This window comes from Sceloporus occidentalis, unplaced genomic scaffold (assembly GCF_023333645.1).
Source record: "Sceloporus occidentalis isolate IW3139 unplaced genomic scaffold, rSceOcc1.0.p SCAF_6, whole genome shotgun sequence".
In the NCBI taxonomy this organism is placed as follows: Eukaryota; Metazoa; Chordata; class Lepidosauria; order Squamata; family Phrynosomatidae; genus Sceloporus; species Sceloporus occidentalis.
The window spans coordinates 106326657-106339238 of NW_028316986.1; the positions used below are offsets into that span (position 1 = coordinate 106326657).

Here is a 12582-nt window from a genome sequence, read left to right on the forward strand (position 1 = left end):
ACCGAACCCTGCCCGGGAGAGGTTTGCCCAAAAGTTCATAGCAGAGGTGGATGGTACCAGCCACCCATTTAGAAAACCTCTGCGCAGACACAGGCAACCCCTTCTTCGGCTCCGAGTAGCATTGGAAAAGTCTCTCGGACTGACTGGAGGCAGCAGTTCTGTCCAAATAAAACGCCAATGCTCTCCTGACATCAAGAGAGTGCAGGCGTCGCTCTGCATCCGACGTTGGGTTGGATGCGAGGGTAGGCAGTACAATGTCCTGGCACATATGAAAAGCAGATACTACCTTCGGTAAGAAAGTAATGTCTGTCCGGAGGACCACCTTGTCCTTGTGGAATCTCAAAAACGACTGGTCCCTCCGTAAGGCACAGAGTTCGCCCGCACGGCGGGCAGAGGTGATGGCCACAAGAAAAGCGGTTTTCCAAGTCAATAGTCTCAAGTCCGCTGTGGCCATCGGTTCAAAGGGCTTGGATTGGAGAGCGGACAGTACCGCCTCCAAACTCCAAGCCGGCGCCAGTACCGACACAGGAGGATACAGGTTAGCACAACCCTTAAGGAACCCCTTCACCAAGGGGTCCTTGAAGAAGGAAACCCTCCCCCCGAACTGATATTTGGCACAAATGGCAGACAAGTAGCACTTGATGGATGCGAGAGAAAGCCCCTCATCCAAAAGTGCCATCAAAAACTCCAGCACCACTGGAGTGGACACTTGAACAGGAGACAAGCCTTTTCGGTCCAGGAACAGGCCAAATTTCCTCCACTTGGAGGCATAGGACCGCTGGGTGGAAGGTTTCCTTGCAGCCAGGATCACCGTCCTCACCGCCTCTGGCAGGGCAGTCAGGGCTGTATCCTCCAGGCTACCAGCGGCAGGCTCTCGATGTTCGGGTGGAGAATCCTCCCGTCCTGGATCGACAGTAGGTTCGGACGAGGACCGAGGCGGAGAAAGCATCTCTTGGAAAGGTGAAGAAGGGATGCAAGCCAGGGCTGTCTTGGCCACCATGGGGTGATCAGGATCGCATGCGAGCGGTCCGTTGTCATCTTGGACACTACCCTGATGATGAGAGGGAACGGAGGGAACGCGTAGAGAAGCTCCCCCGTCCAGAGGAAGGCGAATGCGTCTCCGAGGGATCCGTCCATCGACTTCCTGGAGCAGAACTGGGGACAGTGGGTGTTCCATCTGGTCGCGAAGAGGTCGATCCGGGGGGTTCCCCACCGGTCGAAGAGGTCGCTGACCGTCTCGGGATGGAGCCTCCACTCGTGGCACACCGACGGGGATCTGCTGAGGCGGTCTGCCAGCTCGTTGTCCTCTCCCGGAAGGTGAATCGCCTGAAGGAGGACTTGCCTTTGGATGCACCAGTCCCAGATGCGGAGCATCAGGTCGAGCAGGGTCTTGGATCTGGTGCCTCCTTGCTTGTTGATGTAATACATCACGGTGGTGTTGTCCGTCCTCAGGAGGACCACCTTGCCTGTGACGGCGAACTCGAGCGCCCTTAACGCCTTCTCCACTGCCAGCATCTCCAGGGCGTTGATGTGGAGGAGCTTGTCCTGGGCGGACCACCTGTCCTTGACGACCAAGTCGAGCAGGTGGGCACCCCAACCCTCCAGGGATGCGTCGGTTGTCAGAGTCAGCTGTGACTGGGGCTGATGAAAAGGCATTCCGGCGCCGACGTTGCGGAAGTCCAACCACCATCTCAGGGAAGCAGCTACCGGTCTCGGTACCGTGAGCCACTTGGACGGAGGGTCCTCCATCGGAGAGAAGGCGGAGAGGAACCAGGACTGGAGCGGTCGGAGGCGAAGCCTTGCCCAAGGTGTCACAAACGTCGTCGATGCCATGTGGCCCAAAGCAACCTGGACATCTCTGGCCCTCACCCTTCTGTGGGAGACGCAAGGTCTGAGTGACGCAGTCAAGGCCTGGAAACGGTCTGGAGGGAGAAAGGCGAAATATCTTTCGGAGTCGAGAATTGCCCCGATGAACTTGACCTGCCTGGTTGGGGTGAAGTGGGATTTTTCCCTGTTGACGACCAGTCCAAGAGAGTCCAAGAGGTGCAGGGCGAATGAGACTGCCTCCTGCAGTTCGTGTGGAGACTCGGCGGCAAACAGCCAGTCGTCCAGGTAAGGGAAGACCATGAAGCCCTTCTGATGAAGGTATGCCACCACCGGTGCCATGCACTTTGTGAAGACTCGTGGAGCCGTGGCCAAGCCGAAGGGGAGGACGTTGTAGCGGTACGAGGTGGAGCTGACAGCGAAGGCGAGGAATCTCCGGTGGGATTCCCGGATCCCGACGTGGAAGTAGGCGTCCTTCAAGTCGACAGTCGCGAACCACAGGCCCTGGTGGAGCAGAGGCAGAATGGAAGCCAAGGTTACCATTCGAAAGCGCCGGTATTCCAGGAAGAAATTCAAGTGTCTCAAGTCTAGGATGGGCCTGATGCCCCCATCCGCTTTCGGTACCGTAAAGTACCTGGAGAAGAAGGCTCTGGGGCATTGGTCAGGTGGTAAAGGGGAGATGGCCCCTTTTTCCAGCAAGGTGCGCACTTCGTCAAGAAGGGTGTCCGAGGGGGGAGTGGACATGAAGGCTCCAGTTGGAGGGAGCTCTTCGAACTCGAGGGCATATCCCCTACGGACGATGTTGAGAACCCACGAGTCCGATGTTATTGAGGCCCAGGTGTTAGCGAAGGGCCTCAAAATGTCCAAAAAGAAGGGGGGTGAAAGAGAGGCGAAGTGCGCTGCGTCCCTTCAGGCTCTCTTCTTCCCCTGGTCGGTGTCCTGCCGGCGGGACTTGCGGTACCGAGGTGGGAAGTTACGATGGCCAGAGGAGGAGGAGGACTGCGAGGGGTAGCGACGTCTCTGGGAGCCCTGTTGTTGGGACTGTCGATCCCGAGGGAAGGTCCCTTGAGACTGACCTTGGGGCTGCCACGGGCGCTGACGCTTCCGAAATGGCGAAGCAGGTGCAGAGGACATGCCATGCTTCTTAGCTGCCGCCTTCATCCTGAACCTCCTGTTCAGGCGGTCGTCAGTCTCCGCATGGAAGAGCCCGGTCCCGTCGAGTGGCATGTCCTCGATGGCCGCCTTGACGGTAGGGTTGAGGTCCGAGGCCCTCAACCAAGCGTGTCGCCTGAGTGCCATGGAAGCAGACATGGCCCTCCCTGCACAGTCAGCCATATTTGTGGAAGTGGTGATGAGCCAGCTTCCGATGGAGTGAGTCTCGTCTCTGACCTCGACCAACTGCCTCTGGACGTCATCCGGGATGTCCAGGATGAGAGGGGAGATACGTTCCATGAGGGTTTGGACGTATGCCCCCATGCAGGCGGTATAATTGATGGCCTTTACCGCCAGGGCCGCTGCCGAGTAGGCCTTCTTGGCCAGGCCATCCACCTTCTTCACCTCCTGGTCGACAGGGGAGGTGGCCTGCTTCGGCACGAAGCTATGTTGAGCTCCCTCAACAATAGCCGAATTGGGCCTGGGGTGGTCAGCCAACCAGGGACAGCTCGCCGGGGCGACTCTGTAGAGAGACTCCACTTTGCGGGACGAGGCAGACAGGTTGGCCGGAGAGTCCCAAGACCTCTGAACTATGGTCTGGAGAGATGGTAGCAGGGGAAGGCAAGGTGGAGTGGGCACCCGTCCATGAACCCGACGTTCCACCGGATCCTGAGCATCATCGTCCGGGAAAGCAAGCTCGATGTCGAGGGCCCTGGCCATCTTCACGACGTGTTCACTAAAAGAACGGACGTCGTCCAATGGGGAAGAAGGCTCAGGATTGTGCATCCTCTGGGGCGAAGCCGACACCGAGAGGACATCTTCTTCCTCGGACGGCACCTCGGACGGGGGCACGGGCTCGTCATCAGAGTCCAAGTCGGAGGAGAGGACATCAACCATTGTGACTTGGGATCTCGGACGGCTTGGGATGGGATCAGCCGAAGGGCGCGAGCGCCGGCGAGGCGGAGATGGAGGCCTCTCAAACACGGAGACGGCCGGAACCGATCTGGCAGACGTGCCCTCCTGTGGGTCAGCCGGACGGGGGTTCAATCTGGTGAACTCTCTGAGTGCCACCTCCTTCGTGACCGACATGAAGTATCGGCCCGACTGAGTGTCCAGGAACAGATCCGGTGCCTCCTGTGGGCGGGGCGGTTGTCCATCCTCCTCATCCTCGGAATGGGGGAGCGAGAGGTCTCCAGAAGGGAGGGCAGGAGCGGTGTCCCCTGTCTCGTGGACGAAGTCCATAGTGGGCTGAGGCGGTGGTGTGACCGGTACCGGAGTCTGCTGGACCTCAGGGGCAGGCTCTGGATCAAGAGCTGCCGGAGTGGAAGCGCGGGCCTTCTTAGAGGGGGAATGCCTCTTGCCCTTAGCCTTGGGCAAGTCGGTCCCGGCTTGCTCCTTGGCAGGCTTAGGCTTCTTAGAGGCAGGGTCACGGCCTGCCTTGTCATGGTGCCTCTTCTTTCCCGGTCTCGGGGTCTCTTCCAACGGGAAGAATGGATTTTCCGGGAGGTCCAGGAGGACAGCAGCCACTCCCGAGGAAGAAGGCCTTGGGGACCTTGCCTTGTCTGAAGACGGGGCATGGATCGCTCCCGAAACCGAAGCCGATTCCCTCGGCTTGGAGGCGTGACGGGACGTCTTGGATGATGAAGGCGACGCGAGTTGGGCCTCCGCTCCGGTCCCCTTCTTCGCGTGCGAGCCGTCTGATTTCTTCGCAGACTTGGACGATGGCTCGGTGCCCTCGGTCCCCGAAGCCTTATGGGGCGCTTGGAGGGTTCGTCGGTGGCACTGGGCGGTTTGGAGCCACGGGCCACATCGGAGGTGGCGGGAGGGATTGTCCTGGCCGGGACACACACCACGCTGGAAACGGTGGCCCTGACGGATGTCACGCTGGACACGCTGGCCCTGGAAGATGAAGCCGGGGGCGCAGAAGGCGGGACGGATGAAGAGCGGGAACCTCCCTCTTGTACCTTGCCCAGAGCGATCGCCGAGGTGAGCCGGGACTCACGGTTTTTCCGGGCCTGAGAAGAGAGGGACCTGCAGAGTGGGCAGGCCTTGGCGTCATGGTCTTTGCCGAGGCACAGAAGACAGGAAGAGTGCGGGTCCTGGACGGGCACCTTTCCTCCGCAGATGTCACACTTTTTGAAGGGTGCAGGCATCTTGAGAGGACGACACAGCCGAAGGAGAATCCAGAGAACAAGTCAACAGTCCGAAGTTCGAAGTTACCAGGGGCGGGAGACAAAGAATGGTCAAGAGTACAGTCCGAGGTCAAAACGAAAGTGATTCCAAGCAAGCGAAAGTTCCCTGAAGCAGCTAGTGCGGCGGAAAAAAGGAACTGGGGAAAAGAGCGGGAAGGCAGGGGCCTTATAACGGGTGGGCAGAGTTACCGCCAAAAAGTTTCTAAGGCCTGTTACAGACAGCCAAAATAAAGCTGCTTCGAGTCACTTTGGAGGTATAGTATTTCAATGATGCATGAGTCTGGAAGCTTCACCAAAGCTGCACTCCAGTCTTTAGGACTGGAGTGTGGCTTTGGTGCGGCCTTTGGACTCTTAGGACGCATGTATCATTGAAATACCATACCTCCAAAGTGACTCGAAGCAGCTTTATTTTGGCTGTCTGTAACAGGCCTATATGTTGCAAAGTAAACTTTGCCTAGTGATTCCAGAAGTTTCCGAACAGCACTGCGCAGGCGCAGTGAAACCCATTTGTATGATTCGCAGAGACCACGAAGAAGAAACTGCCCTGTGAATAGTTAACACAGAATGAGCCCAAATGCCAGGGGGAGGAAAGGAGCAACTATGACAGCACCTAGTTAAAATCTGTTTTCACTGCCCTTACAAATCCTGGCTCCAATCCTGCACAGTAAAATATCTGCCAATATAGCTCTGAGTGACATTTACAACAGACTGTATTCTTCTTGCATTTTTGCTTGTTTTGTGCCTTTCATTTGTGCCAGCTCTAGATTTACAGGTACATTTACAGATTTTATACAGAAACAATAACTTGCACATGTCTCTGCTGTTCTTCTTCCTATTCAATTTGTAGTCTGAAATGAAAATTTGATTCTTCATCGTGGCTCCATATTAGGAGAAAAGAATTTCGCAACTGCTCCTCACTAGTGTATCAGCAAGAAAGCTTTTAATGTAAAACCAAAAATCTAAAATGGTTTGGGAGATAAAGTGCAATATTGGCCATATGCCTTTTATTACATTATTTTAATACTTTATTTGTTTCCCGTATTCTCCCAGGAATGGGACACAAAGTGGCTAAAAATGATGTACAATTTAGAACTTGTATTCTTCATGAGAACTACATCTGGCCAGTTTTACTCGCTTTACACCTATAGGAGTTTCTTGCTCCTGTCCCCATCATTCCAGTACTGTTCAGTCTGCATTTCAGTGAGTCGGGAAATGGTACGCTGAAATGCAAAAATCTCTTCTTCTCCCGTAAACATAGAAAGTGCGTTAGCCGAGTCCTACAGAGAGATGAAGACAAAAAACACAAAAGATGTAAGAAGTGCTAAAAAAAAAAAAAACACCCCACAACAGAAAATGACCTATTCCTTGAGGCTCAACAATATTCCAAGTTGATATATACAAGTATAGTTCAGGATTGTTGAACCTTTTACTGTTAAGTGAATGTACAGTAAGCTAGCACTGTGTAGAGGTTTGAGTGCTGGACTAGGACACTGGGAGACCAGGATGTGAATCACTGCTTGGCCACGGAAACCTACTGGATAAATTTGAACAAGTTACTCTCTTAGCTTCAAAAGAAGGCAAAGCCAACTCAACAAAATCTGCCTTCCAAAAAACCTATGAAAGTTTCACTTTAGGATCTCCAATAGTCAGAAATGACCTGAAGGCACACAACAACAACAAGAAATATACAGTGTCCATATGGGGGCTATCACATGCAGGTGGTGGAGGATTTAACCCCCCCTCCAATGTCCACCCTCATGAGGGCTAAAAATGAGAAAAAAATTGATGCCAATGGAGACTCCCCCAACCCAGCTTTTTATTTTTTTATTATTTATTAAAATATTGTACCCCTGAGATCAAGAGATCTCAAGGCGGCTGACAACAGCACTGAAAGAGATTAAACTGGCTAAAAATAGTAAAATAGTTTACATAAGCTTAACACATATTAATACAATGAGTTAAAAACAGATTTTTAAAAATTTGAAGTTTTTAAAACTATAAGTAAGTAATAAATAAATAAAATTAACTACAAGCCAATGGTCTTTGGGTTGTACAGTACAGTAGTTTTAAGTTATCCCCTTGAATAATCAAGAGTGTTGGCAACGGTTGGGCCTTCAGGGGGTGAGCATTCCACAACTGGGGTGCCACAGTTACAAAGGCCCCCTCCCATGTCCCAACATGGTGTAGTGACTTCACTGGTGGAATAGGGAACAGCCCCACCCCCCAACAGATTAACCTAGTTAATCCTCAGGCAGGTACATATGGGGAGAGGCACTCCCTGAAGTATCAAGGTCTCAAGCTGTTTAGGACTTTAAATGTCATCAACCTTGAAATCAGAGCAGAAATGTATTGGCAGCTAGTGCAATTTTTTTTAAAGAATGGTATTACATGCTGTTTGTATGATATTCCAATCAGCAGTCAAGCTGCTGCATTTTGTATTAGCTGCCAACCCACATACAGTACACTACAGTACAGTGAGCCCTCTGGATCCATGAATTCCACCAACTGAAGATCAATCATCCCATATTATTAAATGGCAGCTACGTGAATGCAAAAATGTTGAAGCACCCACTACCATTTAATAATATCAGACTTGAACACTTGCCTTTTTCTTAACTACACCAAGTTCTGGATCCAAATTCCTGTGGATACAGCAGGTGCACCGTAGTCTAGTTGGGAGGTTACCAGTACATGGGCTACTGCAGCTAGGTTATCTCTGTCTAGGAAAGGCCACAGCTGGTATGCACATTGAGCCACAGAGTCTACTTGGGCCTCCAGCGGCAGGAATGGATCTAGGAGCACTCCTAACCTACTTACCTCCCTCTTCAGGAGGAGTGCAACCCCATCCAGGAGAAGAGGTCCTCTTCAGGAGAAAATAGACTACCACTTGCTTCAAGGCAGCAGCCACCTCCCACTGACATTGTGAAACATCTACCATACCCTGATCCCAACCCAGTCAACCCACTTCTGCTAAATTTTGTCAGCTAAGAAGGGCAAGAGTCAAGCTTACATGTGGTAGGCTGAACTGCTTCAAGTGTCTTGTCCACATCATCAGGCCTCAATAACTGAAGGTGAGCCCATAAAAACTTACCAGATGGTGTACTGGACACCTGCCTAGACTATGTTATAAGTGTGGTGGCAAGTTCTGAGCTTATTACTCTAAATGTAAGAAACCTTTTCCTCCAAGTACCTAGTGCATTTTTCACAGCAGGTAGCTATGGGTTGCATACTTGAGCTCTCTGGGCCTGTACCCAAAAGACTGCTCACCACCTGAAAATTTTCTACTCATATGAGAATGAAGATGCAATCCTGGAGGTGTAATATGAGTTTTTGGCCTGGCTCACTGCTGCATTGTAAGCATAACCATGAGTCTTTGTTGATTTCAGATCACCTGAACTCCTAGACCTATGCCATCTGCACTCTAAGCATCATCCAACCTGCTTCATTGCCCACAGATTTTCTGTAAACCAAGGTAAATTATCGGCTCCACAACGGTGGACTGGGCATTTAGGATTGACTGTACTGATAGCCCTTGCCATTTCTCCATTCCATAGTGAAACCAAGGCCTCGACAGAATTGCTAGTGGGAAAATCCTCCAGAGAAACCTTCAGATTCCATATGTTTCTGGAGGGGGACTATCATTATAGGTCCCTCGTCCCTGCAGGAGGATCTGCTACCACAAAACCAAACTTCACAAGGAAATGATCTGACCATGACAATGTGGTTGTTGAAATCCACCCCTATAATCCGGTAATTGCCCTAATGGCAAAAACCAAATGCAGTATATGCCCTACTTCATATGTTGGACCAACAATATGGTCCCATGGTTATCATAGATAATTGACATTGGATCGTAACTCGTATTAATGTGTGTTAAATTGTCTTAATTGTGCCATTTTGTTTTTATTGTACTTATTTTATATGCTGTACACCGCTTTGATCTTAGGAAAAGTGGTCTATAAATAAACAATTTATTATATTATATATTATATATATATCATGGTAACCATGAAGTCCAGATCAGGCCAACCTTGGCATGTATGTTGAAATGCCCCTGAGCCATAGTTCAACACAATATTGTATATAAACTTGCCTTCAGGGTATATGTATAAGGTATATATGAAACATAAATGTCATGTTTAGGCTTGGGTCCCATCTCCCAAGGTATCTCATTATGTATATGCAAATATTTCAAAATCCAAAAAACCCCCACAAAAAACATCCCAAATCCTTCTCGTCCCAAGTATTTTGGAAAAGGGAAACTCTGTGATGAGTAAGAACACTCTGGACAGAAAATGTCAGAGATGTGGCTATAGCCTGGAACTGGGACAAAGGTGACAAGGAAACTTGAGTTTAGGTGGCAGACATGATGACTCAACATTTGGAGAGTCCTGATTCACAGGAAGCTGAAGACAGAGGGGCAGGAGGTGAAACCGGCGGGCTTCAATTCTGCAGAGTCACAGCTGTCAAGTGACAGGAAACTGGGTGATGTACCAGGAGTGGGATGGACTCAAAACCCAGGAGGGGATGTGCATATAAGAGTGTGAGCTGAATGCTCAGTGTGGTGATGACTGTCTGGCAAAGCATTTTGATAGTCAATTGTAAATATTGGAACCAAGAATAAAGTCCTCTTTATTCCAGCAGTTATTTATCTGGCTGGCAGCTTCTGCATGGGAGGAATTTTCCTTTGCAGCCTGCACCACACTTCACAGCAGAGACCTTCCAGTGGCATTCCTGTTCCATGTGTATGTCTTCTGCATGTTGCATGTTGAATAATGATTTTACATGTCCCAACAAACTCAACTCGTATTCATTCCAAGAACAGACACTGGGGCTATTTTCTGTGAAATCCAATATTTAAAAGAATTGAATTGTACATATCCTCCACTCCAGATGGATTACTGTTGACTTGAAAGATGCCAAGAGTACATCTTTGTACTGTAAGATATCCATGTATGAGTAGTTTTTCAGTATCATAGTCTCATCAAATAGATGTTGCCTGTGCCACCACAGCTAATGACATATCCTTTGCTTTCATTGTGGTGAAGAAAGTGCTTCTAAAGTCATGTCCAGATACTTGTTATGTGAGGCCTGCATAACATAGCTGGTTTTGTTGGAGTCAAAAGGCCATTAGGATAATGTCATATCCATCTCCAGTTCCCACCTTCTAGTTCTATGCCACATCACATTTTTATGGAATACTGTACGATGCAGATGTTACTAACATTTTTCAGATGCATTTGTGGTCAACATACATGTGGCCAGAAGTTTTATCTTTTCAAAAATATTTTTAAAACCTAAAGTGTAAAGTGAACTGCTAGAAAAGAACAGTCTGGCTATTTCACACACACACCTCCATACACCATGAAGAATCTTTCTACTTCAAGTAAACTGTGCTTCATGAAAAGTATACTGTGCTTGGACTGAAGGATAAGACAAGCTTTATAGGATAAGGTGTTCTAAAATTGTAGAATCATAGAGTTGGAAGTGACCACAAGGATCATACACTCCAACACCCTGCCATAGAGGAATACACAATCAAAGCACTCTTGACAGATGGCCATTCAGCCTGTTTTAGATTAAGGTTGGCCTACTATCTCAAAACATGGCACTTGTCTCATGCAACTTGTATGGTATCATCACAGAACAATTGCCAGGCAGAGACCCTGTATAGGAAGATGTAGTTATGTCTTCCCAAACTACCTTGGAATAAACAATTTCGGTGTTGTTTTTTGTGGGCATGTGGCCATGTTCTAGAAAATTTTCTTCCTGACATTTCACGAGCATCTGTAGCTGGCATCTTCAGAGAAATTTCTGTGTTTCTGGATAGTGGACGGTGGTGACGAATGGAGACTCTTCCTCTAGCTTGACATACAGCAACAGGAATCTGTAGTAACTACAAGAAGACAGCTTCATGTGTCTCCACTGCTCCCCAACAATATAGAAATAAACATATGGGGTGGGACGTACTGAAAAAGTTTTTTTTTTTGAGGGGGGGGGAGACTTCTGGTCATTGCACATGTATTGCAATGTTGTAAGACAGACTTACAAAACAGTAAATACTGTATTGAGCAGGATGCCAGCCACCATGCCAAGAAAAAAGAGTAGTGCCTTGAATCAACTTCACTATTGCTGTTGCACTGTAAGGCCAATAACAAGAGAACCAAACTGTTTAGGTTCAGCAGTATTTCAAAAGTGTTTACTATGTTGTTATAAGCAACCACATTTATCTTCAGAAACTATACACAGAATATACGTGTGTGTGTGTGTGTGTATCTTCAAGTTGCCTGTCAAACTTATGGCAACCCCATAAATTTAATATGGCTTTTAAGGCAAGAAATACTCACAGGTGATTTTTCCAGTTCCTTCCTCTAACAAACAATATGACAGTGATAGCTATTTTCTATGGAGAACAATAACTTCAGGTGGATTGAACTCTTTCTTAACTCTTTTAACTCTAAATCTTAACCCTTCAGATTTAACTTTTTCTGACAGAGATGGATGACTATAAACTACATAATGGATGAATATAAATATAAACCATAATGTATGGAGGTTTGCAAGGGTCTCTTTTTAATCTCTGCACAAATCTGGGCAGCTCCAAACTGTGTGAACCCAGAATATAAGACATTTAAAAACATCCCTCTCTTCTGCTTAACAATAAATTGGTTCCAACTGTGGTGTCATGAAATAATTTTTTTTAAAAAGCAAAAGCTAAGTGGAACTCCACTAAATCTGAACTTTTATTAAAGCATGAACCTGACCCAATATTTCTAGTATACTGAAACATATAGCTAACAAGGATGAAATGAATCTCTAGAATTATGCTAAAATTGAGTGGCTTATTTATTTATGAACAAGATTACATTAAATTATAATAAAAGAAAAGGTGTGATGTTGAACTTGCCAGAAAGCTACAGAATGGCTAATTAAACACTTTTTTTGTTTGTTTTACAATAGTGCCAGAACTCAGACCAAAACTAATTATGCTCTTATGCTACAAAGGCACTAATGTTCATAGAGCTTACCTGGCTCAGCCCCAAATCATCCATCATTACCCTGCTTTCGTCCAGTCCGCTGTCATGGTGTTCTTGAGTGAATATGCTTTGGAGTGGAGCTGATGCAGAGCAGACAATACGCACCTGGAAGAGAGAGAAATGGCTGAAGGTGCCCTCACTTATAGCTCCTATTTCTGTCTTTGAATTATATGAAATCAGGTTTTTTTAAAGAAATACAGCACCTTCCAAAGTTTATTCATTTCAAGTGGCATATGTAAGCAAACTGTAAAGACAACAGCTGAAAGTTTTTATTTTTCCTAGTATAACTAGTTCTCCATAAGAATGTAGATGGTACCATCATTCTTCAGCTCTCAGGTAATAGTCATCAACCAAATTATAACTACTGTATCTCAGCA

General features: G+C 48.1%; 1 protein-coding gene across 3 annotated transcripts in view; it reads right to left on the reverse strand.

Annotated features, from left to right (window-relative positions):
• Window positions 1–6170: 6170 nt before the first annotated feature.
• The window catches only part of AFG1L (AFG1 like ATPase), an 80601-nt gene continuing 74189 nt past the window's right edge, over window positions 6171–12582 (reverse strand). For all 3 annotated transcript variants that reach the window (XM_089530622.1, XM_089530625.1, XM_089530623.1), the window contains 2 exons: window positions 12197–12310; window positions 6171–6445 (listed from right to left, as the gene is read on the reverse strand). In XM_089530622.1, the coding sequence (XP_089386748.1) occupies window positions 6311–6445; window positions 12197–12310 (249 nt within the window). In that variant the 3' untranslated portion in view covers window positions 6171–6310. The remainder of the gene's footprint in view (window positions 6446–12196; window positions 12311–12582) is intronic.